This window comes from Lonchura striata, chromosome Z (genome assembly GCF_046129695.1).
Source record: "Lonchura striata isolate bLonStr1 chromosome Z, bLonStr1.mat, whole genome shotgun sequence".
NCBI classification, from domain to species: Eukaryota; Metazoa; Chordata; class Aves; order Passeriformes; family Estrildidae; genus Lonchura; species Lonchura striata.
The window spans coordinates 38,866,977-38,893,988 of NC_134642.1; the positions used below are offsets into that span (position 1 = coordinate 38,866,977).

Below are 27,012 nucleotides of genomic sequence, written 5' to 3' on the forward strand. Positions count from 1 at the left end.
GAAAGGATAGGGAGCCACCAACCAGGTATGGGAGAGGAGGTCTCAGGGAACAAAGGACACCTGGATGGCCCAATGCCCCCCCCCCCCCCGGGGGTGGAGGGCATCTTTTGAACCTGCCCAATCACTCAACCTGCCCAATCACTCAACCTGCCCAAGCACATCTGGAATGCCAGGGAATGCCAGGAGTGACAGGCAGTGCTGACAGGGGTCAGGGTGGGGAAAGGAGGAATGATTGACACACCTGGGAGGACAACTTCACAGGGGTGGAACCAGTGTTTGGGGGTAAACCATTAAATCACACTGCAACAGTTACCCAAAGACCATTCCTCAGAATCCTGTGGCTAAGTAGGAACAGCCTTGGTCTTAATGTTGTTTCCAATCCTACTGCAAAAAGAAGACAATAAAAAATAATTTGTGAAGTCCTTTTCCCTTCAAGAATTACAGATGAAAGTTGAAATATCTTATTTTCTCAAATAATTGCAAAACTGGACAAGTAATTTGACTCCTGCTGTAAATGATACAGTATTGTAAAAATTTCTCTGAGGATACATGTAATGGTATTCTTAATAAAAACAATCCTTAGATATGTAAAGAACTTATCCTTTATACTGATGAATGTTCTGGTTTGTTGCATAAGTCATCAGGTCATGAGAATTTTTTTGCAGATACATTTTTCTATGCTGTTACATTATCTCCTGTATATAACAGGGAAGCTCTAAACAGGCATTGCCCTGTGAATAATCTCCAAGTCCCTTTTGCTGTCTTTTATTGCTCTGCCTGAAAAGGCAGGTATCTGTGCCCAAATAAACAAACTTCAGGGACAAGCTGAACAAAACTTGAAAAAATTCAAAATCTGACTACAAGTGGCCCAGTACAGCATGCCCCAGTTGGAGTTTTCTGCACCCAGTTGGCCAAAAGACATCAGAAGGTGTCTGCAAAACAGCTGGAAAAAAGCAATAGCACAAGCTGGCTCCCACAGCCACACTCAGGCAAGTGACAAAAGTTAGGGGAAATATAAGTATTAAGTGAATGTTCAAAGCTTAGCCCAACTTCCATTTAATTTTACTTATTGCAGGACAGCACAAGATGGCCTTGAATTTTATTTTCCCCTAGGATGGCTCCGTCGGTTTTTGAGCACTACAACAAAACATGAACTCAAAAATATTCACTGTGTTTGGGTTCTGTTTCAAAAACAGGGATTTAGAACTTAGATTAAGATCTCTAAGCAAGTAGTGTAACCCCAGGTATTGGATAATTAAGAAATACATTTAGTTTTGTTTCATTGGTAATTCATCTATATACAGGAATGCGCACATATATGTAAAGTAGCAGTGAACTTCATTTTTGTTGCCCACATCACATGGATTCTGTGATTATTTTAACAGCAGCATTTGTTTTTCCTTATTCCCATTGTTTAATTGGAACAAAAACAACCTGCAGCCCCACTCGCAAACAGCATAAATCTCCCAGTTCAGTAATCTGTTCAGTCGAATTGTGTTCGAGCTCTGGGGTAGTATGAGAACTCAGGCAGACCAGGAAGTGTTTATGGAGATAAGAGATTTGCAGAGAGGAGGGGTGGGGGGTGAAGAGAGTGATTCCTGTGGGATTTCTGTTGCTCTGGGGCTCAGGGACTGCAAAGAGGGCCGCAGACCACACAGCCCCTTGGACAGGCTTTGTTCTGCTTTGAGGTACCATGGAGATGCACTTAGCACCAGACTGGAAAGATTTGGTCCCATGTGCATGTCCAAATTCAGGCCTGAGGGGCTCCTGGCAGAATCCTTCACCTGCAGGACTGAAGCGACATCACATCAGGAATGAAAAACAGACACTTGAGGAGACGTGAGCACCTTCCACGTTGCCTGGAAAGCTTGTAATGGGAGAGTGAAAGAAACAGAGTGCATTGCGTGGCTTACAAAGAAAGGCCAAAGTAAACAAAAAGCAATAACTTATCCCTCAGAAGTCATCGATTTCCCCTATTCTCACACTAGAGTGCTGCAGCGTCAGGAATCTGTGTCCGCAGCCAGCACCAGGAAATCCTGACTCCCGCGGTCTAAAGCTCAACGGGATCATTAACTCCGGCAGATCAGCACACAGCTGGGAATGAGATATGCAGGAGCCTCATGTGGGCAGAAAGGGCCCTAAAAAATGACAGTGAATGGAAAAGGGCATCAGGCTGCATCCTTTGCTGCTTTCACACTGAGAGGGAGTCAGCCATGACTTCAGAGGACAGTGAGAAATGTGAAACAAGATGTCAAGGCACTGAGAGTTTGAGTTCTGGAACATGGATTTTATACAGTTATACACAGCAGGGAAAACAGGGCTCTTTCTAAATTGCAAAAACAATCAAGGACAACTTAAAATTAAATGCTTATTAACTAATTAAAGGTGTATACAACCAGTTTCCAAATTAATTTGCTCTGGAGAACTTGGAAACTCTTGGAAGTTGTTCAATCCAGTGTCAGAAGAGTACAGGAATACAGTGACAGGGTCTGCCTTCCTATTTGCACATGGTGAGCAAGTAATTTAATTTAATGCAAGTAATACAGGAAGTTTCCTGAGACCAGCCAGGGGACACATTGTGATCCTGGAAAGGAAGGTGTTGAAGAAGCACAAAAATTGCATAAATTACTGATTTCATGCTCCCTGTAAAAGTTGTTGAGAACTAGGTAAACAAACACATTTTCCCAGTAGCATTAATGTAGTGGGAAATTAAAGGATTAATTTGATTTAACTTGTGACAGAAGGCTTATAAACTGTGCTAAGGGCTTATGCCTTGCAGATGGGGTGTTTTTAAAAGTATATCCCTTCTAGCTGTGTTGCCTTAGCTGTTCAAAGCTGAAAATTTCTAAAGACATTTCAGGGAATCTGGTTTAAATGCCTGCCTGGAGACGTGCAGCTGTCACACAAGTAAGTCTGCCTGAAGCCTTTCAACAGTGAAGGCAGAAATCAATGTTCCTTAAATTATGTCGATTAACAGAGAGGATGTGGAGATGAAGTAGGAGTACCAATGGGCAGTACAGAACCACTAGGATGTCCTGGCTTCTTGATTTGTGTAACTAAACAGGATAGATGTAAAAGCAAGGTTTCCAGGTTTGCTGTTTGGACTTGGCAAATCTGCTCAGATACAAAATATGTGAAAGCCTGTACAATATTTTGGAACAAGCAGCTATCAAACATAGTCCAGAAGAGATAACTGAGGGACAATGACGCTGGAAGCAAAAATTCACAACAGGAAATACATATTTAAAGTGCAGGTGCTGTATCTGATTGACCAGGGACATAAGATTGAGTTATTACAGATGAAGTCCTTAACTCAATGTACAGCTGCAGACAAGAGCTGCTTTTGAGGTGATAGCAAATACACAGGACTTTCAAATTTAAAGGGACAGTTTTTTAATTTAAGATACCCTTTAGCGGTTTAGAATCCCATCTTACTGCTTTTCCAGTGCTTTCTCACAATTGTTGGCTCTTTCATACATACAGCCAAAATGGAATTGCTGGGTATCACCTTCACAAGGTTCATTGCCATCATCGCCTGGCTTCCTTTGGATCCCCTGTGGCTTTGACAAAACAGCTTACAGAGCCATTTAGACACAGGCAGGTATGATTTTACATTATGAGATAGAAAGGATGATACAAAGCTTTTACTTGGACAGTTTATAGCAGACCTTCATCTCTTTTATAGCAGCTGCCTGTACACAGGCAAATGCACATGGATCTTCTAATCACACATCTGTGTTCTGCACATGGCCCAGCAGCAAGGCAGAGTGCTGGTGGTTTTACTCTGCCACCAAATTGTCCCAGACTTTGCCTTGCTTTGTCAAGGAGCCAGATGTACTGGGGACTAGCAGATATGATGTCCCCTGTTGTTCCCCTCTATTAGTTGTGTGCAACAGGACACCCAAACCCTGCCCTTATCTTTACCCATTTCTTCTATTCCAATTCAATTCAAGTTGGTAGCTTATCTCCAAAGCCCCTCAGGTAAGTCCTGACAAAACCAGGAGTCAGTTCCTCAGTGGAATTTCAGATACCTCTACTGATCTGGTCCCCTCAGGTTGCTGTCTGGGATGTCTCCACCTCAGCACAGGGGGAGTTACAAGAAACACATGCCTAAGATTCTATCGCCTGCTGTGGCCTGCTGTGGCACAGCTGCTGACTTCCCACTGCTCGTCCTGGATACTTTTCCTGTGTCCACTTTAGAGCTATTGGGATTCTTCTGGGGATTTTTGTTCTGTTCACAGAGCAGTCAGCCTAGCTGTGCTTCCTTGCCATACCTGCAGAACAGGAAATGACACAGTATCTCATAGAAGAAAGGGCAGAGCCACTGTTCTATGCAGTGCATAGAGAGGATGAAGAGGACCAACCCCACAGCTCTTCCTCGCTGCTCTGAGTAAAACCAGAGCCTGGTGGCGGAGCCCAGAAGAACAACCTGTGTCATTTTTGTGTGGAAGAGCCTTCAGCCTGACTATCCCATTAGCAATTGGCCTGCTCCTACCCCATCACCCAGCAAACTGCTGTGTTCATAGGCATGCTCCCCTGTTTATTTAGGTGTGACAGGTTTCCTTTCCGTTGTTATTTGGCTCAAACCTACCTCAATATGTTCATTCCAAACACTGCCTGTGTGCTGTTTTGTTGATATCTCCTAGGCATGCAGGACACCAAGGAGATTAATAACATTCATCCAAATGTTTTTACAGAGGTCGGTGTAAGAAAGAAATACTGGTTGTGACCTTGCAGACTTGAGATACAGATAAGAGGCATTTGAAATGTGAAGGGACTTAAGTCTTGTTGCAGCAGGGGGAAAATGTTACCAACCACAGAATTTCAAGCTGGGTTTTTGTTTTTTCTGGAGGCTCAGAGCTACTCCCTCTAATGCAGGACCTCAGGGCAGAGCTGCTCTGTGCAGTTGGAGCCTACAAAGGAGGGTGGTTGAGCACTGCAGAAAAAGTCTCATGCAATGAGTCTCTTCAGAGTATCACCTCACCATCTTCTTCAGCACACAGACTGTCCAGTTCTGTTCATCTCTAATCTATGCTTTTCACTTGCAATAACCTAAGGAGTGATACTGGGACACTGACACACACAGTAATACTTTGCGATCTCAGTTCCAAAGCTTGCAGGAGGTATAGCAGGAACAACCACAGCAGATTTTAACTCTCTGGAGCCAGAAAGGACATCATTTACCTGCTCCCTAAGAAGAACCTGTGCTGGCACTCACAATAATGTAAATGAAAAAAAAAAAAATAAAAGTAACCAAACTTAGAAGAACAGAATTAAAAAGGAGGAAGATGTACAGACAAGGCTTTAGGTAGGTTTCCAGCACCATCAGAACCTCCTAGGAGCATCTGTGTCTCAGGACCAAACTTTTAAATGTGCAGTTACATGTACAGATGATTGGATTCCTGACATAAAAACACATAGTGGGGCCCCATCCTCAAATACCACCCCTTCCATTGGCTCTATTCCCAAATGCCAAGGAGGGTCCAGCCTTCCTGACCCTGAACATACATGGCACAATGATCATGGAGCTGAAAGGCCTCTGACTGACCCTATGAAGGCTCCTGAGGGTAAGGTCTGAGTTTTGCACTGCTGTGTATCTGGCTCAAGGAGTGAACTGCTGCTGGGGACATAGGAAGACTTGCTTCCCTGCCTTCTGCATCCCTGGAAACATCACATCTGTCTACCTGATGGCAGAGCCACCACTCCTGTAGAGTCACTTGTAGTTTCAGAGCCTTGGAATTGCCACAATGTGTGCCACCGAGGCCATTTCCAAGATGTGACTCAGTTACAGACAAGCTTCTTTTTCCTGGCCTACTTCCTGTTTTCCCACTTCTCTCAAAGCCAAATTTGCCTCCTGCATTAGAAGAAATGCAGAGAGTTTTCTTCCTGCTGCCAAAGTGGAATTCATTGTCTTTCACCATGCCATTCTGACCCTTGACACTTTCTTGTGCATCCTATTCTCCCTCAGATGCATCCATGTAAAACCAGGCTCAGCATTCAGTAAATGTCTAGGTAAGAAATACCTGACTTCCAGCATGTTACCCTGTGGGACAGTACCTGGGGTCCCTGCATCTGAATGATGTTTGTCCCCTTGGCCCTTGAGGCTTTGCTGGTTCTGCCATCTATGCCTGGCTGCAGTTTCTCAGCAGCTTCCGCCCAAGGTTCTTGTTCTTGGTTGCTTGGTTTGAGCACTTCATCTTTCAGCTGAGGAGGTATAACCTTGTCCTTTCCACCCTCCAAGACTTGACTACTCATGTCCCTAACAACCTGATCTAATTAGACTGGCTTAAAATGGAGGTTGGATTCAGTGGCCTTTGAAGGTGCTTTTAAATTTAAATCACTCCTCAAATGCAGTGCCTGCAACAGGAACTCAAGAAGGCTAGCAGTAAATTGAAGTGGATGATCAAGGATGAGGTTAAACATGCAGCAGAGGAGTATGAGACACCCCTGAGGCCATGAAAGCAAGGCTGAGAGGGCTGGCAGCTAGGCAATGAAACCACTCCAGAAAGGTTCAGCAAGCCATTTGGTGCCAAGAAGGTTGAAGACAATCAGTGATGTGGAGACCTACAGTACCAGGCAGGAAGCTGATAAAGCAATCTGAGCATTTGAAGAAATCACCTAAGCAGAACTGCAGTATTTGAGAAAAGAAAAATAAAACTTTAGTAAGGGCACTTTACATCATCAGGATAATTAAAAATTTAACACTGCATTTGCAAAGATCAGGGACTCCTTCTCTGCTTTTCTTGGATGAAAACAAAACAGCAGTTCCATGAAGAAGAAAAATGTTAAAATGTATTAAACACAGCAGAGTCTGTGCATACACAGCACCCCATCAATACAGAAAAAAATTAGAGAGGCATGGGTAAGGACTTAAATATGGTTGACTTAATTATTTTATATTTTGACCAGCACAAATTAAAAGTCTTTGTCTCCTCTCCTTACTAAATACAAGCCCAGATCTACCATTATCAAGTCTAGAAAAGAAGGAAATATTAAGATAAGGTAAGGTTCATGCTGGTTTTGGATGAAGACGGGGTGTGAAACCCATGAGTTACTTCATTAAGAAAATAAAGATTTACAAAAGAATTTACCAACACACAGACAACAAGTGGAAGAGTGCAGAGTTACTCTTCCAGGGCCAGTTGGGCATGGGACATGGGGAGATTTTTTATGAAGGCTTTTTGTTTTCTTTCTAACAAGATATGATTCTACGGGTAGAAATCATGTTTATGATCCTTTTCATAAGCCTTTAAAGCCACTTGTTAGTGTTGGACACTAAGTGAGATCTTGGCAAAGAAGTAACAAAGGAAGAAGCCTAACAATCATTCAAACATTCCACAGGAACAGAGTAAAACACATATACCTTGTGACAATTATTCTCCAGAAAAAGGTGACTTTGAGGGATACAAGTGAGGTCCAGTGATCTGCCCTCTCAGTGAGAGTAGGGAAAGACACAGCAGCAAAGACCCAAGGACTATTGATGCATTAGAAACCACAGAAAAACCTACGAACAGTCCCAAAGGAATTAGAGCTTCTTCCCACAAAAAGGCTGTGGAATCAATATCCCAATTGAAGGCATTTACACCAGTGCATGCAGCATGTGCAAAAACAGGGAAAGCTGGAAGCTCAGGAGTGGTGGATGTCTTGCAAGGAGGAAATCCTAAAGTCTCCAGGAAAGTCTCCATGTGCTGAAAAACGAGCCAGCAGAGGAAATGGTCCCAGCTGAACAGAGACCTTTGGCTGACAATCAGGGGGAAAAGGAGAGTTCATATCTAGAAGAAGGGGCAGGTTACTCAGGACTAAAAAGATATTGTGAAATTATGAGGGAGAACATTAGAAGGGCCAGAACGCAACTACAATTTAATCTGGTTACTGCTGTAAAAGGCAATACAACGGCAGCAAAAGGAGGGCTAAGGAGAATTCATATCCATTACTGGACATGGTGGAAACACAGTGACAAAGGATAAAAAGGCTGAGGTGCTTTATGCCTTCTTTGCCTCAGTCTGTAACAGTAACCCCAGTTGTTCTCGGGGTACACAGCCCTGTGAGCTGCAAGATGGGGATGGAGAGCAGAGTGAAACCCCCGTAATCCAAAAGGAAATGGTCAGTGACCTGCTGCAGCACTTGGATGCCCACAAGTCTGTGGGCCAGAAGGGATCCACCCAAGGGCACAGAGGGAGCTGGTGGAAGTGTTCACCAGACCTATTCCCATCACTTACCAGCAGCCCTGGCTCACCAGGGAAGTTCCAGCTGAGTGGAGGCTGGCAAAAACAATTACCATCTACCAGCAGGGCCAAAAGAAAGATCCAGGGAACTACAGGCCTGGCAGCCTGACCTCAGTGCTGTGGAAGCTCATGGAGCAGATCATCCTGAGTGCCACCATGGACACACACAGAAACCAGAGGATCAGGCCCAGCCAGCATGGGTTTGTGAAAGGCAGGTCCTGCTTGACACACCTGACCTCCTGTGACAAGGTGACCCATGTAATGGATGAGGGAAAGGCTGGGAATGTGTCTACCTGGACTTCAGCAAAGCCTTTGACACCACCTCCCACAGCATCTCCTGGAAAACACTGGCTTTTCATGGTGCAGGTGTTTTTTCACTGGGTAAAAACGTGGGCAGTGGCCCAGAAAGTGGTGGTGGATTAAATTAAATGCAGTTGGCAGCCAGTCACTGGTGGTGTCCCCCAGTGGTAAGTATTGGGGTCAGACTTGTGTGGTATCTTTACTTATGATCAGATGAGAGGATTGAGAGCACCTTTAGCCAGTTTGCAGGTAACCCAGAGTTGTGTGTGAGTGCTGATCTGCTGGAGGGCAGGAAGGCTCTGCAGAAGGATCTGCACTGTCTGGACCCACAGACCAGGGCCAATTGTGTGAGGTTCAACAAGGCCAAGTGCTGGGTCCTGCCCTTGGGTCACAGCAACCCCCTGCAGCTCCAGGCTGGGACAGCGTGGCTGGAAAGCTGCTGGATGGGAAAGGACCTGGGGGTGCTGGTCAGCAGTGGCTGAACATGAACTGGAATGTGCCCAGGTGGCCAAGAAGGCCAAGGACATCCTGAATGTACCAGCAGTGGTGTGGCCAGCAGGACCAGGGCAGTGACTGCCCCTCTGTGCTGGGAGCTGGTGAGGCCACACCTCAAATCCTGGGGTCAGTTTTGGGCCACTTATTACAGGAAGGACTTTGAGATGCTGGAGTGAGTCCAGAGAAGGGCAGTGGAGCTGGGGAAGGTCTGGAGCACAAGTCCTGTGAGGAGTGGCTGAGGAAGCTGGGGGTGTTTATCCTGGAGAAAAGAAGGATTAGGAGGAACCTTGTTACTCTCTACAGTTACCTGAAAGAAGGATGTAGACAGGTGGGGGTCAGTCTCTTCTCCCAGGTAAACAAGAAAACATAACAAAAGGAAATTGCCTCAATTTCTGTTAGGGGTTGTTTAGATCAGATATTAGGAAAAAGTTATTCTCTGATATGCTATCTCAAGCACTAGAACAGGCTGCCCTGGGAAGTGGTGGGATCACTGTCCATGGAGGAATTTAAAGGTTGTGTAGAAGTGACACTTAGGGACATGGCTAAGTGGTGGAGTTGGCAGTGCTGGGCTAATGGTTGCATTTCATGATATAAAGTTCTTTTCCAACCTAAATGATTCTGTGACTCTATGATTCTAAGCAATAATCCGAAGCAGCAACTATCTGCAGTGACAGCTTTATTAATTAATCTGAACTTGGATGGAGAGAGGAACATCAGACCTTTAACTTCAATCAAAGTCTTGTTGAAATGAGCAGGCACAGAGCCAGGACTGCGCATTCATACCACTACATTCAGCTTCTATTGAAGCTAAAGCAAGATCTGCCATTAGCTGAAGTTGGGGTTTTTTGCACACAGCTGATGTCTGGTGAGATTTGGGAATGGTACTTGAAACCTGATGACTCTGATTCTGGTTGATTTATTATATCATTAATGTATGTTTTTCACACATGCTTTTGAGATCTAGTTGTGATAGCTGACAAATCTGTTTTGCTTCCCCATTCCACATCCAGCTTTTAGACACCTAATTTTATTCTAGTATAATCACACTATTATACTATTCTAGTATAATTACACTAATTATTAACAGAGACAGTCTCATGCTTGAAATTCATTCCGGACCTTGACCTTCCCAGAAACGACATGTGATGGACTGGTTTCTTCAGTTATTTTCTTACATCAAGCTGCATAAACTGGGCATGGGGCTTGGAAATCAGGTACCGCTTCATTGCTGGATACATGACAGCAAGGCCAGTCTTGTGGCTATCCAGCTGGCATGTGTTCCCAAAAGTCTCTCCTATTCTAGCAGTTTTCCAGACTGTGGGGTTCTGGGCTGTACCATGGCAGCTTTTGTGCCTTGCTTGCTGACATCTCACCAGCCTTGCCAGAAGTTGTTTCAGGGAACATAAAGAAATATCTGTCCACCCCAAAAGCCTGGCATGAAGCATCCCAGCCCTTCCAAAGCCTCGCGTGCTGCACACAGGGAACCACAATGCATCCTCCAGCACCTTGTGACCCACTGTACTTTCCATTGCTTTCACAGGATTATAAGGAACTGAAGCTTCATTAAAAGCTCATAACTGAGCTTCATATTTCTTTGGTGTTTTTCTCAAGGGCTCACACATTTCAATGCATTTTGGTCACAGACTGTGAGGGACTGGGGTGAGAAAGAGGGCGGAGTGAGGTACTTTCCTCCTTTCCCAAAACTGCAGCCACATCAAAACATACCATATTTTTTATGGCAGGAATTGCATTTGTTACAACCCAGAAAAAATCCCCTTGCATGCTGCTGTTTCCCCTCATGGTAACACTGCTGAAAGCCTCTTCTCCACACTGTGGCTCTGTGTTTCACATTCCTCCTCTCTGAACAACACCATGGGTCTTATCCCAAATCACACCCCTTGGTCTTCACCTCAGGTCTGTGGATTGCTCCAGAAGGTCAGATGCACTGTGGAGGTGAGGACAACTTGGCTGACTGTCCTGCTCCAGACTGCAGTGTCCATTCACAGATCCAAATGACAGGGATGTCCCTGCACAGCCCTCATCTGCTAATTTGCTTTACCTAAGTTATTTTCTCCCACTCCCAAGTAAACAACCCATCCTGCTTCAGTCACCTGTGGTCCTGACTTTGCTTCTTTTATACCCTTGTTTTTCACTTTGTCTTTGGTTAGCAACTCCACTCTGCATCATTCAAGTAAATTACTCCTTTCACATCTTTTGTCTGTAAGTTTCACCCACTTTTTTACACTAGTTTAACCCCAGGTTGGGTTGGTTATGTGCTTTTCCTAATGCCCAGCAGATTCTCTCACTGCTACTTTTTTAGTTGCCCTCCAGTGGGTCCTCCATCCCCAGAGATTCAGGCAGATGCATAGAATTAATATCAGTGCTGGCAATAGTTCTGACCTCAGCAGCAGGCTGGACTGGATCTTTGGGTTACATAGGAGTCTCCCACATGGCACAGCACCTGCAAGGGTGCTTTCTGTCACTCTGTGTTTGGGACATCTGAACTATTTCATCATATATTCTTTGAATTACAACTTTTTGCAGAGTCTTTGTTTTATTAGGCCTACTTGTTAATGCTCAGAACAAGACCTTCACAGGAACTAAAATAGTGTAGGATTTCAATGAAAAAGGATGTTCTACTAAAACTCAGACACACTGACAACCTGTCTGCCAGGGAACAGATTTAACAACACTCCTCCATCACTTGATCACACGATGCAAAACAGGCTGTGTCCTTTCCTGCCATCACATAGTTATTTTGTTGCTGGTTCCAGGCTGGAGAGCCAGTGGAATGCATTCTTGCAAAGCCTAATCTTAAAACCATTGAGATTTGTACAAAGTATTGGATCAGTCTGCTGCATCGTAATTCCAGAAATGGGCAGATGGCAGAGAGAAGAGTGTATTCTAAGAGAACATATTGGAATGTCATAAGAAGCAATAATGAGTAAAATTTGTTTTCATAGTGAAACATTTAATATGCATGACATACACTGCACAATTACTCACATTCTTAAAATGAAATGGATAAATGTTTCCAGCAGGCATCATCTTCCAACAATTCTTTCAAGTTGATGCCAAAGGAAAAAAAGTAAAAAAGCAGCTAGTAAAATTTCTGTACAGAACATACCAATATTGTCTCCAAAGCTATCAGACATGTTTTCATTAAGATTAAAGTCAGGTTAAGAGAGAGATCCAAAATATATTTTTTCTAAGGGTGGGGATAAGTAAGTGAGTTACGTAGGACCACTGTTTCCATTAGAAAAGGACTGTGGATGAGTTGGAGTTTCAAACCATATTTGTCTGTATTTACAATGATTAATTTATCTTAAGCTAGGTTCAGATCTGATCAAATGTCCCACTAGATTTGACTCCCAAGTGGGTGAATATTTGCAGAGGAGTGTAAAACTCTGTTAGTGCAGCTGGCAGCACCAAAATCTGTCTGCATTTAAAAAAGATGTTTCCATCCCAGGTTTGCAGAAACAAAACCAAAAAAAGCTGATTATCTACTTTCTGAAAGCTTTTTTACTACTAGCCACCTCCTTCTTGCATACAGCACTTGAAGCAATCCCAAACACTGTCTTGTCAATGTCTACCCATCTTTCAAGTCTGTCTCTTCTTTATGTCTCTTCACCTGCTATCTGTGCAACTCTTTCCAAGTAGTTTTAGAAAATAAACTCCAATCTTTTTGCTTTAAGAGGTTGGTGCTATCTCTACACTGAAAAAATCTGTTGTTATTGTCCCACCTTTGCATCTATCTGTTTCTTTGTCTAACCAAAATATTATCATTTCTTGTCTATAAAATGCCCATCACATGCCAGATGCTGACACAAATAAATAATAATGTTCAGTTTGCAGGCAGGGATCATATCTAGGTTTTATAACAGAAAAAAATACTTTAGCTATTGAACACAATTATTGATCTGTTTCTGAGCAGTGATTTCAGATAGCACCTTGGCAACACTGCAAATACCTCAACCAGGAACATTCAAAATGTGGGCCTGTGATTGCTGAAGTGGTGAGTGCAAGGCAACAATCAGCAGCCAAGATTGAAACAGGTCATCTAACAAACCAGGATACACACACAGCTATGCAAAAACTGGGCAGGGAGATCCAGCCTCAGGACTACGCAGATCTTGGGAACTGGAAGGATTGCTGCAATTTCAACTCTCAGGTTCATGCATACAAAATGTTCACAGATTCTTTTCCGAGACTTCTCCTTGAAGCTGGTGGTGTTCTTGCTTGTTTCAGCAGTTGTTTTTCCTCTCTCATCTGCTATATTATTTTGTGTATTTTTCCAAGACACTTTCTTCTCCTTTTCTCTTTCATGTTCTTACATGTTCTAAACTCTTACATGTTAATTTGCTCAGTCTTCTAATTATTTGAAACATCACTCACAGTTGCTACCTATTGTTTGCAGCAGTAACGTATTGCTTGCCTACACTTGTAGTTGGACACAAGCAAATACCATTGAATTTACCATCTTTGCTCCATCCACTGACCTTTTCCATCTCAAAGGTATGGACACTGACATGGCTGCAGATTCAATTGCTTTGTCCTACTTTTCTTCCCTTGAGGAAGCTCCTGTTGTGGGTACCAGCTGGTTGACAGCTTGCCATGTGGATTGGGTGTGAGTGATCTGGACAGTGAGGTGTCTGGTTCTGTCACACACAAATGGATGCTGAAACCACCCACATATGCCATGCACAGGGTCTCATACCCTACGTCAAATCCTATTTAGGATAAATTAGTAAGTTAATGCATTGCTGAGATCAGCAGTGAGAAGGTAGATACTGCCTGTGGTATTAAATCATCATGAAAATCATTATCTCATGCTATAAACTGTTGGGACAGACAATCCACCAGCCTTATTAGACAATTCTCAATGTGACTAATGATGTGCCAAAAGTATCAGACTGAATGAGTGGTCTATAATTTTCTTTCAGCTTTTCTCTCTCTAAAAATGACCTATAACATTTCTGCAGTATTTTCTGCTGATTACTCATTGGGTTACTCATTATGCACTAAATTTCCAGGTGAGTAACTGTTTGTGAAATGCTGGTTTTATGGCATGTTATCCAGCCATGTAGCTATGAGGAGTTAGAGCTGTAACACCTCCCAACCTACACTGTTCATGAAGAACATGAAATACTGTGCTGCAGCATTTCATCCCTAATTGCTCCTAGAAAGAGCTGCAAAATGTTTAAAATCAAGTGGCAATCGACAGTCTCTGCAGAAATGAAGATCGCTACTTCATCCAAGACTCTTGTGAGGCAACTTCACACAAGACATAGAAAAAAAGCTAAGTTTGTTTTCAGTCACTTGGGGTCAATTTGTTTCAGACCTCTTAGTCTTCTTCTGGATTCTTAACTATCTTAACTATTTTTCCTGCATATTTTGTCCTTTACACAGTCCAAAATTCTTCAGACAGTGACTGTTTCTTTTTTCATGTAAGGAATGTACCTACTGTGTCCTCAGTTCTCCAGCCTGAGGCCTCTAAATATAAAGAAATAAAAATATTATTACTTAGAATAATAGAATAATGAATTGTCCTCAGAAATCTCATTAACTCCATGTACCTCACTGTGTGTCCTGCTTTTGTCCCCTCCTTTTGACCAATGACTGGGCATATGAAAGAAGATGCTTGATTCAGGGTTACCCTGCAGAGATTGGTTTGCTATTCTAACCAAGTTCTGGGAATAACAACACATTTTTCATCTTGGAGAAACAAGATACAATAATAAAGAATATTAATCAAATATTGTATTGTGTTCTCATCTTTGGTGAGCCTGAAACTATTTTCCACACTAAAAGAAAATAAATAATTAATAAAGAAAGCTCTTTTGTAAAGCTACACAAGCTGAAAAACATCCTATAAAATTACAAAGTAAAATGCAGTGTGTTTTTATAGTGGCCTATGAAATGCTTATAAATATTGTTTATTTTCAGTACCATGGACCTCTGAACATGCAATAGATGACAATTATGTATCTGATCCATTTTAATTTTTATAGATATTTTTCTCTAGTGAACCTGGTTGTGTATTTATTGAAGCATGCCACATACCAGTTCTTCTCTGTTTGTCATAGCAACCACAGCCAAATGCCATCTCAGCTGAAAAAAAGTGTCCTACAAAGACTGTAATGTATCACTTAACTCAAAAAAATAAGGGATTGTAATGCCAGTGTGTTCACTGTTTTTGAAAGGAAAAGCATCATGTTTTAAAGCATTCAATATATGCAGGAAGCATTCTTCAGGATGCCTCTCCTGGTGTTTTTCTTCCCTTTGTGCACTGCAGACAACCTGTTGTTGTTATTTCCCCTTTTTTCCATATCCTAAGTGTAGTTTCCCCGCTCTAGATACATTTCAGTACAATGAGAAAATGTTTGTCCTGTGCAGTGTGTAGTAATTTCCTCTGAAATGCCCTCTCACTGGATAAAAAGAGCCTTTGTCTGCCTGGCAGCACAAAGTCCCATTTTCCAGTGGTCATGCGCAGCTCACAGGGTGCTGCTTGGTTCAGAGACCATTCACCTAGGAGGAAAACTGGTGCTATCATGGGAAGGTAGCCTACAGGTTGTCTCAAGGAGGACAGAGGAGCCCTCATCTCCCACCCCAGCCAGAGGGAAACCTGCAAGTTTGGATATTACAACAGAGCTGGTTACACAGCTCTGGTTCAACTGCTGGTCTCTGCATGACACAGTGTATAAATACACACATAAATTAGGAATTCTTACCAGTATGACTCTGACTTCCAGGGAGGCTGAGCCCAAAACCAGGCCAAATAATCAGACATTTTAGCCCTTGTGTTTAAGAGCATTTAAAAGCCTAATCCTGGGGCTGGTGTGATTCATCTTTTGATAGATTCAGGACCTACTCATTGAGCAACCTTAGATGGGTTCAGATGGGTTAGTTAATTTATCTGCTCTCCCACAAAACAAGAGCAGAACCATTCCCTAGGGTTTTACAGCACATTATAGTGAACATGTACATAAAAGATTTTAACAGCTACACAAAATTCAGATAAATGGGTTATTATCTCCTAAACCTCAGTTTTTGGCTTCTTATATCTATATATTTGGCATAGGCTGCAAGGAAAAGAGTTTTGCTTCACATGATGCATTTCTGACATATTTTGTTAATAGGTTCTTAACAGTTCATTTAATTCTGCAGAATTCCCTAATTTCCCGATTTTATTTGTTGTTTACTGCATGACAGAGGCACATGGAGTTAAGGGATTCAGCTGCAATCTTTACATTAGCCTGCTCCTCACCTGGGCTGTTCTGGAGTGCTAGGGCTCAGCCTTAGCCAAACTTACTTGGAGGGTGGGAATGACCCTTAAGGTAAAGTGGCAGACTAATTGAAATAGAAATAGTGTTACAAAGTAAAAAGTAACTGTAAACTCAGATGGTACCAGACTTATCAAAATACCTAGGGAGATGTAGCCCTTACATTAACCACAAAAATGTGTATCAAGTGGGGTGCCATAGGATTGCTACTGAATTGTCTTTTGGAGGACTTGGTGGCTCTCTCAGGATATCTCCTCAAAGCTGATCTGGCTCTGACACCCCTCACACAAGTTCCAGTTGGCCACTGAGAGGTGTGAGCTGGAAGCCCTCCAGTCACCATAGGCACAGGGCAGAGTTCTGGGGCTTGGACAACTAGAAAGGGCAGAGGGCTCCTTGTTCAGATGGTGATTAATCCTACTGGAGCAAACAATTACACTCTAGCAGAAATGAGGAAAGGGATTGCTAGAGGATGGGTTTCACTGTGAGTTTCACTGCTTGGGCTGGCAAGGTGTAGGACAGAGGCACAGCCTTGAAGTATGGGTGAGCTCTGCATTGATCCAAAACTGCAGGCAGTGTAGTTACAGCCAGATACACAAGAGTTGTGCTAGTGCAACATCACATACCCAGTAAAATTCACAGCACCTGAATTTGGACCAAGGGAGATGCCAGAACAAGGGAGCCATCTATAAGGCTCTCATCTCCTACTGTAGCTAAGAAACTGCTTCCTCCTCCATGACCTGTGCAGTAGGCTCTGTATCTGTGCTATCTTGCTATTTGGCAGGAGCTCTTAGGAAAAAATGAAACATAAACACTTCAGCAACACAGAACAACATACTTTTTGGCAGATCCTTCTCAACCAGACGTGTCTAGGTCTGCAGGCAGTGGGTCCTCTGTGGCCAGTGGACACTTTGGAGAGTTGGAGCATGCACCTGGAGCAGCCCCAGCTCACTTGCTGCATTAGCAGAGATTCAATCCATCATCACTTGGAAATAACAACAATGGAGAAGTGGCTGGAAACATAGGTGCAGAGTGAGGCATGACAGGAACTTCCACCAAAGTCATAAATCTGGGGGGAGAAGCAGATGCTCACCCCATCCCCAAAACTGATCTTCCCTAATGTGAATCAAGCCAGGCTTCAGTTGCCTACAGACAGGGTACATGGTGGGAGCTGCCTGGCACACTGAAAGAGATGACAGGGAAAAGTAGTGTGAAGATGCAATTTTCCAGGAAACCTCCTGTGTTTCTAAATTCTCCTTTCAAATACCATTCCTTGTCTCTGCTTCTTCTGCACTCTCTCTGTCTACCTCTTTATTGGCAGGAGGCACTAAGTGGGAACAGCAGAAGGAGTTGGTGGAAGAGCTGCAGGCTGACCTCTCCTACAGGAAAGTATCCCACCAAAATGATGTTTCATCAACTGCTCTGCTTTCCTCTTTTCATAAATTTGAAAACATGAACAAAGACCCTTCCCCACTCACCATCATACAGCAGGAAAATGAAAGGATGGGAAAGGAAAATAAGCTGAACACTACACACATAATTTTAAATTTATTTGCACTGTTTCAAAAATTTGGGGGATTTGAAGGCCATCAGTCTCTGCATCTCTGCATGCTTTGGGATCACAGGCACACGACAGGGCAGTCCCCCCTGCTCAGAGCAAGTGTCACTGGTGCATCAACTGCACATGTCAGTGTACCTGCAAGGGTGTCTGCAAACCCATGAGAGCTGTTGGCAATGTTTCCAGAGTCTCTGCAGCTGGCAGTCTGGTGGGCTACCATTAGCCAGGATTGCTGTGCATGCATTGCTAATTTCATCTAAGGCTCATCTGCCCCTCTCCAGGCAAATGTGGCAGTCTGTGCATGAGAAAGTGGTGGAGGGTGCATTGAAACATGCTTTGATTTTCTGGTTTCTTGGTTCATTGGTCTGGCTGGAGCATTCAGATTTTGGCCACAAAATTTGGGCCTTGCTCTGTGCAGATTTGAGATGTGAAAAATGTGCACACCTACTTTTCAGAGTTCAAAAGTGCTTCTGCATACTCTGAAGCCAAACACAACTTGAAAGCCTGGTCCCCCAAGAAGAATCAGGAAAGATACTGAAGGCTGAACTCAGAAATAAAAGGAAACTAGACCTGTCTGGGTTTCTTGCATGGGAATGCAATGAAATTCCAGTGCATTAGCTCTAATCCCATCTACAAGGCAAAAGTACACACTAAGGAGAGCCAAGAAAATGCTCTCAGCAACAGCGATGTGAGTCTGAAGTTTAGTATTTACATTCTCCTGACAACTCAGATTACTCAGCATATCAATTAATGTCCCTGCACTCCAGTGATGACTTTCTCAACTGTGTTAGTGTGTTTATGGGAACAAAGTATATTTTTGTTGCATGTTCATATATGTGAAGTATTTCACATGCTGGGCCTAAAAGTTAGACCAAACACAGTATCAAGCACCAAAGAGCTACAGTCTCTCTGTCATTTATGTTATATAGGAAGAATAAAAGTGTGTTTTGAAGACAGTCACTGAGGCACTATTCTCTCATACATTCTAACATTAGTATTTTCTAAATAATTAGACATGTGCCGCATAGCTAGTTATCTCCACATCAGACAGGCACAACACAGCCACTAATTCAGAAGGCATAACATTTTATTATGTAGATGTGAGCCAAAGAAATAAGCTTAACTTCTGATTAGGTCTCAGATTCCAAAATAAAAATCCATCTTGAGTCTTTTCAGCTAGGAGAAAAAAAAAAATAACACACTTTGGACACAGTTAAAGTTCAGTGTAACCTTTCCTAAGAAAAGCTGAAAACCACTAGAACAGCATTGCAGACAACCTTGTACCCTTGCAGACATTTTCCAAAGAGCCTGGTTTACTGTGCCCAAAGCAGCACTGAAGTCCAGAGAAAATAAAGTAATAACCCATATGAGACACCATCAGTTGCTGACTCCAGAAAGATTCATGTAGCCCATAGAGATTACACTAAAAATTGCTGCAACTGAGAAAACAAGGTCATGTTTCAAAAGTGTTTGACTGGAATAGCTGATCAGACACTGGCTTTGGCATTTCCCCAAGGAACTGCAGCAGATTTTTTTTTTGTTTTGTTTTTTGTTTAGGTAAAGCAATAGGCTGAAATTGGACCTGTGTTCAAAGAGAGTAACATAACACATGTTGCCAGAAGATGAACATCTCTGATTGCTGAGGAGCTGCTGCAGCAATGCAGTGTAGGTAGTGAGGAGTTGGATATGTCCAATGCAGCACTCCTGTGTGCTGACTTTGCTGATTTATATAGAAGGATAATATTATGAGCAGCAACAGCAGGAAATCAAGTAATTGAAGATTCAGTTTTAGCAATGGGAAAATCTCTGATCCCATCAACTTTTACTTTGGAGCAAATTAAGAATATTAATTGCCTTTCTTTGCAGAGAAATAAGTAGGATAAATAATTCCACTGGGATACACACTCTGGACATAAAAAGCTGCCTAAACTATTCCTGTTTGCAATGATGAACCAGATTTAAGTAGCCCATATTGAGGGCTCAAAAAAAGGCAAAACTAATCATACATGAGTCAGTTACTTCACCAAATGTAATAGCAAATGAGGGTTGTGACTTTCAAACCAGACTGTGAACTGGATGCTGGTTTCCCAGTAAGAACCAGAAGGATTTGGGTGAAAAGGATCATGTGATAAGGGAGATTAAGATTAGCATTTTAACCTCTGTGTATTATCTCACTAACCTAAGGATCACCCTATTAAAATGAGGTAAATTGTATGTGGCGCATAAGACACCGAAGTAATCATCCTGAAAAAGTTGTTTTCTTTCTCATCCCCACTTGAGCCCAAGAGAGGTTCCAACACACACAAGGTGTGCTGGGGGTCACTTACCTACTGTGCAGAAGAGGCAGCAAAAGAAAGCACTCTATTATTTCTATGTACTTTTTTTTTATATTTCACAGGCATAAGTAAATGATAAAAGATTGTGAGATGTACATTTTTGTGGGGTGCAACAGAGCTTTAGTCAGATATAAACAGACCCGAGACTTTACTTTCCAGGATACCTCATTCCTTCCAAAGGACTTCAGTCCCTTAACTATTCAAAATATGCTAGGATAAAACAGAGTTTACCCCTCATTCATATTCTTTAAACTGAGGATGAATGTCAGGGTGAAGTTTTAAAACTCAGACAGAGCTGAACTATGCCTACACCATTACCAAAAAGAGTGAGCTCACTCTACCCAATGCCCTGCTCCAAGCTCCTGTTCTTTCCTCCCAGCCTCCGTGGCCATACAGACAGAAGATATGCATTGAAATACCTGAACACTGACCCATCCCATGCCCAAAATCTAAAAAACTAATCACCTGAAGCTGATCTTAAGGCATTGTTCTTTATTTGTCTCTGGCTCACCCCTGCAGCCTGGCAGCCCTCTGTTGATCCTGTGACAGCAGGCACATGTGCTGTGGGATCAGCACTCTCAAAGACCAGGGCATAGAACACACAGGAGGTGAAGATCAATGAGAATATTTATCAGACTCAGAGAGTTAAGAAAAAGAAAGAATGAGATATCAAGATGTAAACTGAGAGCTGTGCAGGAGACAGCAAAAACACATGAGGACAGGAATACAAAATAAAGGGAAATAATTTACCCTAAGGACAGTGACAGGGAGCTATGCACTGCCGGCATAGAAATGCAATTTACTGGATGCACAAGAAGCAGAAATTGAGAAAAGAAGTCAGCATAGCTCCTCACAACCGAAGAAGTGAGGAAGAGCCAGAAAAAGCCATTTGCAGCAAATACAATTTACTAGTTGATAAAGTGCTAAATATTGAGCAATGCAGTCTACACCTGTTAAACTTATTTCTAGGTAGAGAATTATATTCTCTGTGCTCCCTCAAAAGAATACACTGAAACTTAGTAAACAAGGCTTAATGCTCACATTTTTAGTTTTGTCCAGAAGAAAAGATGCTAATTAAAAGTATGGCCTGACTGAGCCAATAAGATTTAAGTCAACAGGATTTTTGCCATTGAATACTCCTCATTGTTTACTTTTGCTTTTGAAGACTGCCAACAAAACCTTTTTCAGAAATATAGGAGTATAAATAAAGTGATGCTGAAAGGAGAGGTTCTACCTCCAGGCTGATTGATTTTAGGAAAGATAATATAATTTGTATTATTAAGAGATAATAAAGATACTGCCACTCACACTAAATTCTTTTGCCTTTTTCCTTACTTCAAGTTCACCATTTGGGACAAGTAACATCATACCTAAGAAAAAGTTCTCTTACTCAACACACTCAAGAGTGAAAGATGTTGCCAGATCATACCTTCCATGGAAAACAGAGGTAGCAGAGCAGTTGTAGAAGGGCTGAAAAAAAAAATCTAAAAAAAAGGTCTCTGCTAGGCCTTGGAAGAAAAGTATTTTGTGAGTTTATTCCCCCCATAAACAGACTAGTTTGTACCATGTGTGTGATTCTGTGATGAAGGGGCACATACTGTATGTTCAATAACCCTTAAATCTGGAAGACATTTGACAATGCCCTTGTCACACTAAATCTGTGTTTCTTGAAAAAAACATTATTCATTTTTTAAGAGGTCACAAGGCCTCCTTACCTTGCATTTTATTAATGCAATCACTTATTCCCAAATCAGAATATATTATTTCTTTCCTTTTCCAGCTTTTTTGCCCCTCTGGCTACATCAAGAAAGTGCATTAATAAGTGCAATATAAGTGTAGTCTGTAGGATTCCAAGCAAGAACATAGAAAATCATAATGGATTAGAAACTTACACCTAAATGCTTGCTTTTCACTCTGACACTCAAGGACCCAGGTTATTTAATGAGGTATTTTGCATACCTGAAGAGATGTAGTAATTGCTCTAAAAATGGATACAAAAGACCCACATGGATCAGGTGAACAGAACAAGTAATAACTTATTGAGAAAACATCTAAGAAAAATCACAAATCAGGAATGATCAAATTCTACAGGTTCTGTGGGTCTGCTTTGCATAGGAAGCAGACTAAAAGGAGTCAGGTAAATCTGGACAAATGAAAAAGAAATTTAACCTGAAACGAACTTTAAGGAAAGTCCTGTGCCACAGAAAGGCACATGTACATCTAAACATTATTCTATCTACATGTTTAAGATAGATTTTGATACTGTTTTGATATTCTTTAAGAATGAGCTAAGAAATTGCTCTCTAGCTACAGCCACTTTTTATCAGTCATATGTTGCTTAATTTGCAGATCTTCCAAAAATAAGAAAAATATTATTAAAAGCTGAAATAAAATATTTTTAATTATATTTCAATAAGCTAAGAAAAGATACCCAGGGCCAAATTAATCTCTGTTGCCATCACACTGACAACAACAGAATTGCATTTGGAAACTTCTGCTTTAGCCTTGCCAGCCACGTATCCATATCTTGCAAAACTCGGAACTAATCCAACAAGCCACATTTCTGGTACGATTCACTATCCTGAAAGTTCACTTGCTGTCACAGCCACTCAGAAGGAAACTTTGCTTTTCAGTTCTGTCACTGCATAGGTCTGAACTGCCAGTTATCAGAAGAGCAACAGAGCTGGAGCACGGTCTGGAGAACATGTCCTGTGAGGAGCAGCTGAGGCAGCTGGGGGTGTTTATACTGGAGAAAAAGAGTCTCAAGGGGGACCTGATCACTATCTGCAACTCCCTGACAGGAAGGCATAGCCAGTTGGGGGTTAACCTCTTCCCCCAGGAAACAAGTGACAGAACAAAGGGAAATGGCCTTGAGTGGCACCAGGGAAGGTTTAGACTGGACATTAGGAAAAGTTTCTCCACAGAAAGAGTTGCCAAGCACTGGAACAGACTGCCTACAGAAGTGGTTGAGTCATTATCCCTGGAGATACTTAAAAGAAATGCAGATATGGTACTTAGGGACAGGATTTAGTGGTGGGTTTGGCAGTGCTGAATTAATGGTTGGAGTTGGTCTTAGAGGTTTTTTCCAGCCTTAACAGTTCTGTGGTTCTTACACATGAGGATATTTGTCTCTGCTTCACTAATGAGTTAAAATGTGAGACAAGATCTGTAAGAGCCCTGACTCTGTTATAAAACTGCCCTTGAGTCAGACCAATGGTCCATTTAGTCCACTATTACATATCTGGCAGTAGCAAATGAGATACATGACTTCAGGAGAATGATACTTCCTGCTGTCCATTCCCCTATCTTTTCCCAGTATCCAGAACCAGGGACGTTAGTGAGTCCATTTCTCCTTTGTTTCTTCCAGATTCCCTTTATGCCTTTGTAACATCCTTTTGAACCTACTCCCATCATCCTTGTTACAATAAGCTCCCAAAGTCTTTTCCCAAAACTGTCTCCAAATTAGCTTCCTCCAGTGCCACCTACTTCTCATGCCATGGGAGAACAGCAATTCTCCATTTAATTTAACCACCACCTTCTCTGTTTTCTAAACTTAGTTGTAAATCTCATCAGCCACCTCCCCAGGGTCTGGACAGTCACAGTTCTTGCTGGAGCCTCACACAGGTATGGATCTATCTAGTTGTCCAAGAGTGTCTGCCTCTGAATTAAGTGAGTGAACTTCTTCATTTATGGCAAAAATATGTAAGTAAGAATTGCCTAATTCAGTAAATATATATTCAGGTTGAAACCCAGATAGAGAGTAAGGTTTGAAAGGCAAATATTCAAGATTCCATTTAGTTTTTGAAGTACTTTTTCTACTAGCATATAATTCATCACTCATATTTAGGGATTTATAATAAAGGTACCTGTATTGTTCTTAGGCACAGACAAGAGGGATTTAGTGGAAATAGGAGGTTAAAGGCCCTCCCATAGAAACTCTGTGAAACCTGTGACCACAAAACAGCTGGCAGTGGTAGATTAGAATGCCTACCTGGAGCTGAATTATGCTATCAAAGAAGATGAAGCCCAAATAATAGCCTTGCTCTGGGAACAATCAAACTATACTAAAGACCTCTGTCGTCACCTTGTCACAGTAGCCCTTTACAGCTGGGTCTAACAAAGCACTCAGAACAGTCAGGCTCTGCTAGTTAAAGTGATCACAGTAAAATTAAATACATAATGGTCCTCTAACTGCAATTAGAATTTAGAAATTGCCAGTGAGATTCATACGCACATTATAGGGACTGCCAAGTAATGAAATCCACAGTAATTCTAAAACAAATCACAAAGTTCTGTCAGGCTCTGTGGTAGGCAAAAATCTAGTTTATCTTTTTGACAAGCCTAAACAACATTCCCCACATCACCTAGTTTATCTCACGTGAAATACTATTTTATAAAACAAAGGGAAAACCAGCTGATATTTTCCCCCTTCCACCTGTCCTGCAAAGCCAAGCATCTAAACAAATTACACTCACATTTCAGAAGTCACTGGCCTTCCAGGCTGAGCTCTCATCCACCAGACTTCAGCCTGAAAGATATTGGGGGATGGGGGAGAAGATACCAAGTGTAAATTCCACTGGGGTTTATAACAGAAGCACTGAGAGCACAACAACATAAATGTAATTCTGTCACCTCACGTGCCCCTGGTTCAAGATCGGGTGCTGCTGAGATGTGTCATTTCCAGCTATTCCTTGTATTACTTGTACACAGTATAAATTCTTCCTGAGGACTCAGGGCCTCATTCCTGCAAGTTGATTCTTCTGAGCCTGCACAAAATCCTATTATCTACAACAGGGCTTTGCATGGGTGTAAGGGGTTGCCTGAACAGATCAGTTTGCAAAATCGAAACCTGAGACTGCACTTAAGTGCATTTTCATATCTCTCTCCTCCCTGCAGCTGGGCTTTAGTTATCTCTCTTCCTAAGACATCCCTCCCCTCCAACTCAGTAAGTCAAGCCTCATATCCCAAGTTTCTCTGCACTGAAGTCCAAACATTCTCGCACTTCATCTTTTTACACTACGGGCAATATACTTCGCTCATAATTTTTTATTTTCCTGATTACCAGCTACCCCTTTACTCCCCATTAAAACAGACCAGCCTAGAATCAGCCTCAGCTCATGATAACCTTCACTCACAAAGACAGGTCAGAATCATAGCTGATATTTTCTTGAACTAGAGGAGACTCATGACAACAGATTCTCCAGGCCAGAACTTGACTCTTTGGAGACATATATTAATGGTCAAATTCTATTCCAGAGAAAACTTCTTTTGAAGTTGTTTTTGAACCTAAAAAATACTTGTTTGCACTAAATCCTATAAAATGCATTTCTAAAGAAAAGCTATTTGGTTTTCTGTCATTTGAAGCCTGGTATATTAGACTTCATTTTGAGTATTTTATTCCAAGAGCAAACTTGAAAAACTACTGTCAATATGGAGGATTGTACTGAGTCTCCATGGTTTCTGAGTCTAGTTTTCACTTCATTTGTTGTTGATTGTGATGGTAAGATTCAGGCTGGTTTGTTCTGATTCAAAATACCTGTTGCTGGAAACTATTTATTATGCAGAAATTTATGTTTGTTTATATTTTGTAAAGACCAGTATTTTCTGAAACCTTTCACTGCATGCAAGGTCTCCCTTTGTATCACAAAAATCTGTACAGGGCAGAAAGCCTAAGATATTTCACAGTCATTGGGTTTTAAATGTGAGGAGAGCCTGTTGTATTTCTTCACATTTCACTGTAAAAAAACACATGTCTTTTTTGAGCTAAAATCTCTGTTGGTCAGTAGAAGTATTAGCAGTTATTCTCAGCAATTACCACATCTCAAAGTCCAGACTACACAGAATACTTGCTTGCTGAAATGCATCTTTGATATAGTCCCACAGATCATAGGCAGTTAAAGTTGGCTACTACAGACCCCTTCATAGTAAAAAATAACTTCAGCAGCCAATTTATTAATGAAACATGCCTTCCCACTTGTACTATAAGAATCCTATCACCTGGCCTCCCCATTTATTCTTTAACAGGCCCTTCCCTAAAATTTTCTCTAAGTGTACATGGTAAGAGGTATATTGATTAAGGTGGACTCCTACAAGAACTTTTCAACAAAACCAAACACCAAAGCAACCCTTTTTGCTCACTTTTCCTGTCTTCGATCCTACAATACCCAAGAATCATTGTAACTCCAGTAAACCCATTGTGCTGGTTTTGGCTGGGGCAGAGTCAGTTTTCTTCACATTGGCTGATATGTGGCTGTGTTTTAGCTTTGTGCTGAACACAGTGATGGTAACACAGAGATGTTTTAGTTACTGCTGAGCAGAGCTTACACAGAGCCAAAGCCTTTTCTGTTTCTCAGACTGCCATGCTGGCGGGGAAGCTGGGGTGCTTGGGACAGTGGGAGGAGGCACAGCCAGGAAAGGTGACCCCAACTGACCAAAGGAATATTCCAGACCCTGTGACATCACGTTCAGGGTATAAAGTGGAGGGAAGAAAAGGGAAGGGGGCATGTTTCCCATGATGGCATTTGTCTTCCCAAGTGACATTTCGATGTGATGAGCACTGCTGTCCTGGAGATGGCTGAACTCCTGCCTGCCCATGGGAAGTGATGAATTAACTCCTTATTTTGTTTTGTGTGCAGGTGTGGCTTTTGCTTTCCCTACTAAACTGTCTTCATCTCAACCCTTGAGTTTTCCAGCTTTTATCATTCCAATTCTCTCTGGTGCATGTGTGAGAGTGGCTGCCTGGGGCCTGGCTGCTGGCTGGAGTCAAACCATGACAACCATTTATCACTTACCAAACAGAGGTACTTTGCAACCCTACT

General features: G+C 42.1%; 1 protein-coding gene across 2 annotated transcripts in view; it reads right to left on the reverse strand.

Moving 5' to 3' along the window:
• The window catches only part of SUB1 (SUB1 regulator of transcription), an 80,763-nt gene that overhangs the window by 28,139 nt on the left and 25,612 nt on the right, over window positions 1-27,012 (reverse strand). The window contains exons 5-6 of one of the 2 annotated variants that reach the window (XM_031507448.1): window positions 24,670-24,722; window positions 18,925-19,034 (exon numbers count right to left, since the gene is read on the reverse strand). In XM_031507448.1, the coding sequence (XP_031363308.1) occupies window positions 24,718-24,722 (5 nt within the window). In that variant the 3' untranslated portion in view covers window positions 18,925-19,034; window positions 24,670-24,717. Of the gene's footprint in view, window positions 1-18,924; window positions 19,035-24,669; window positions 24,723-27,012 lie in introns of those variants that run through there. The other variant, XR_013341562.1, reaches the window with a different exon arrangement.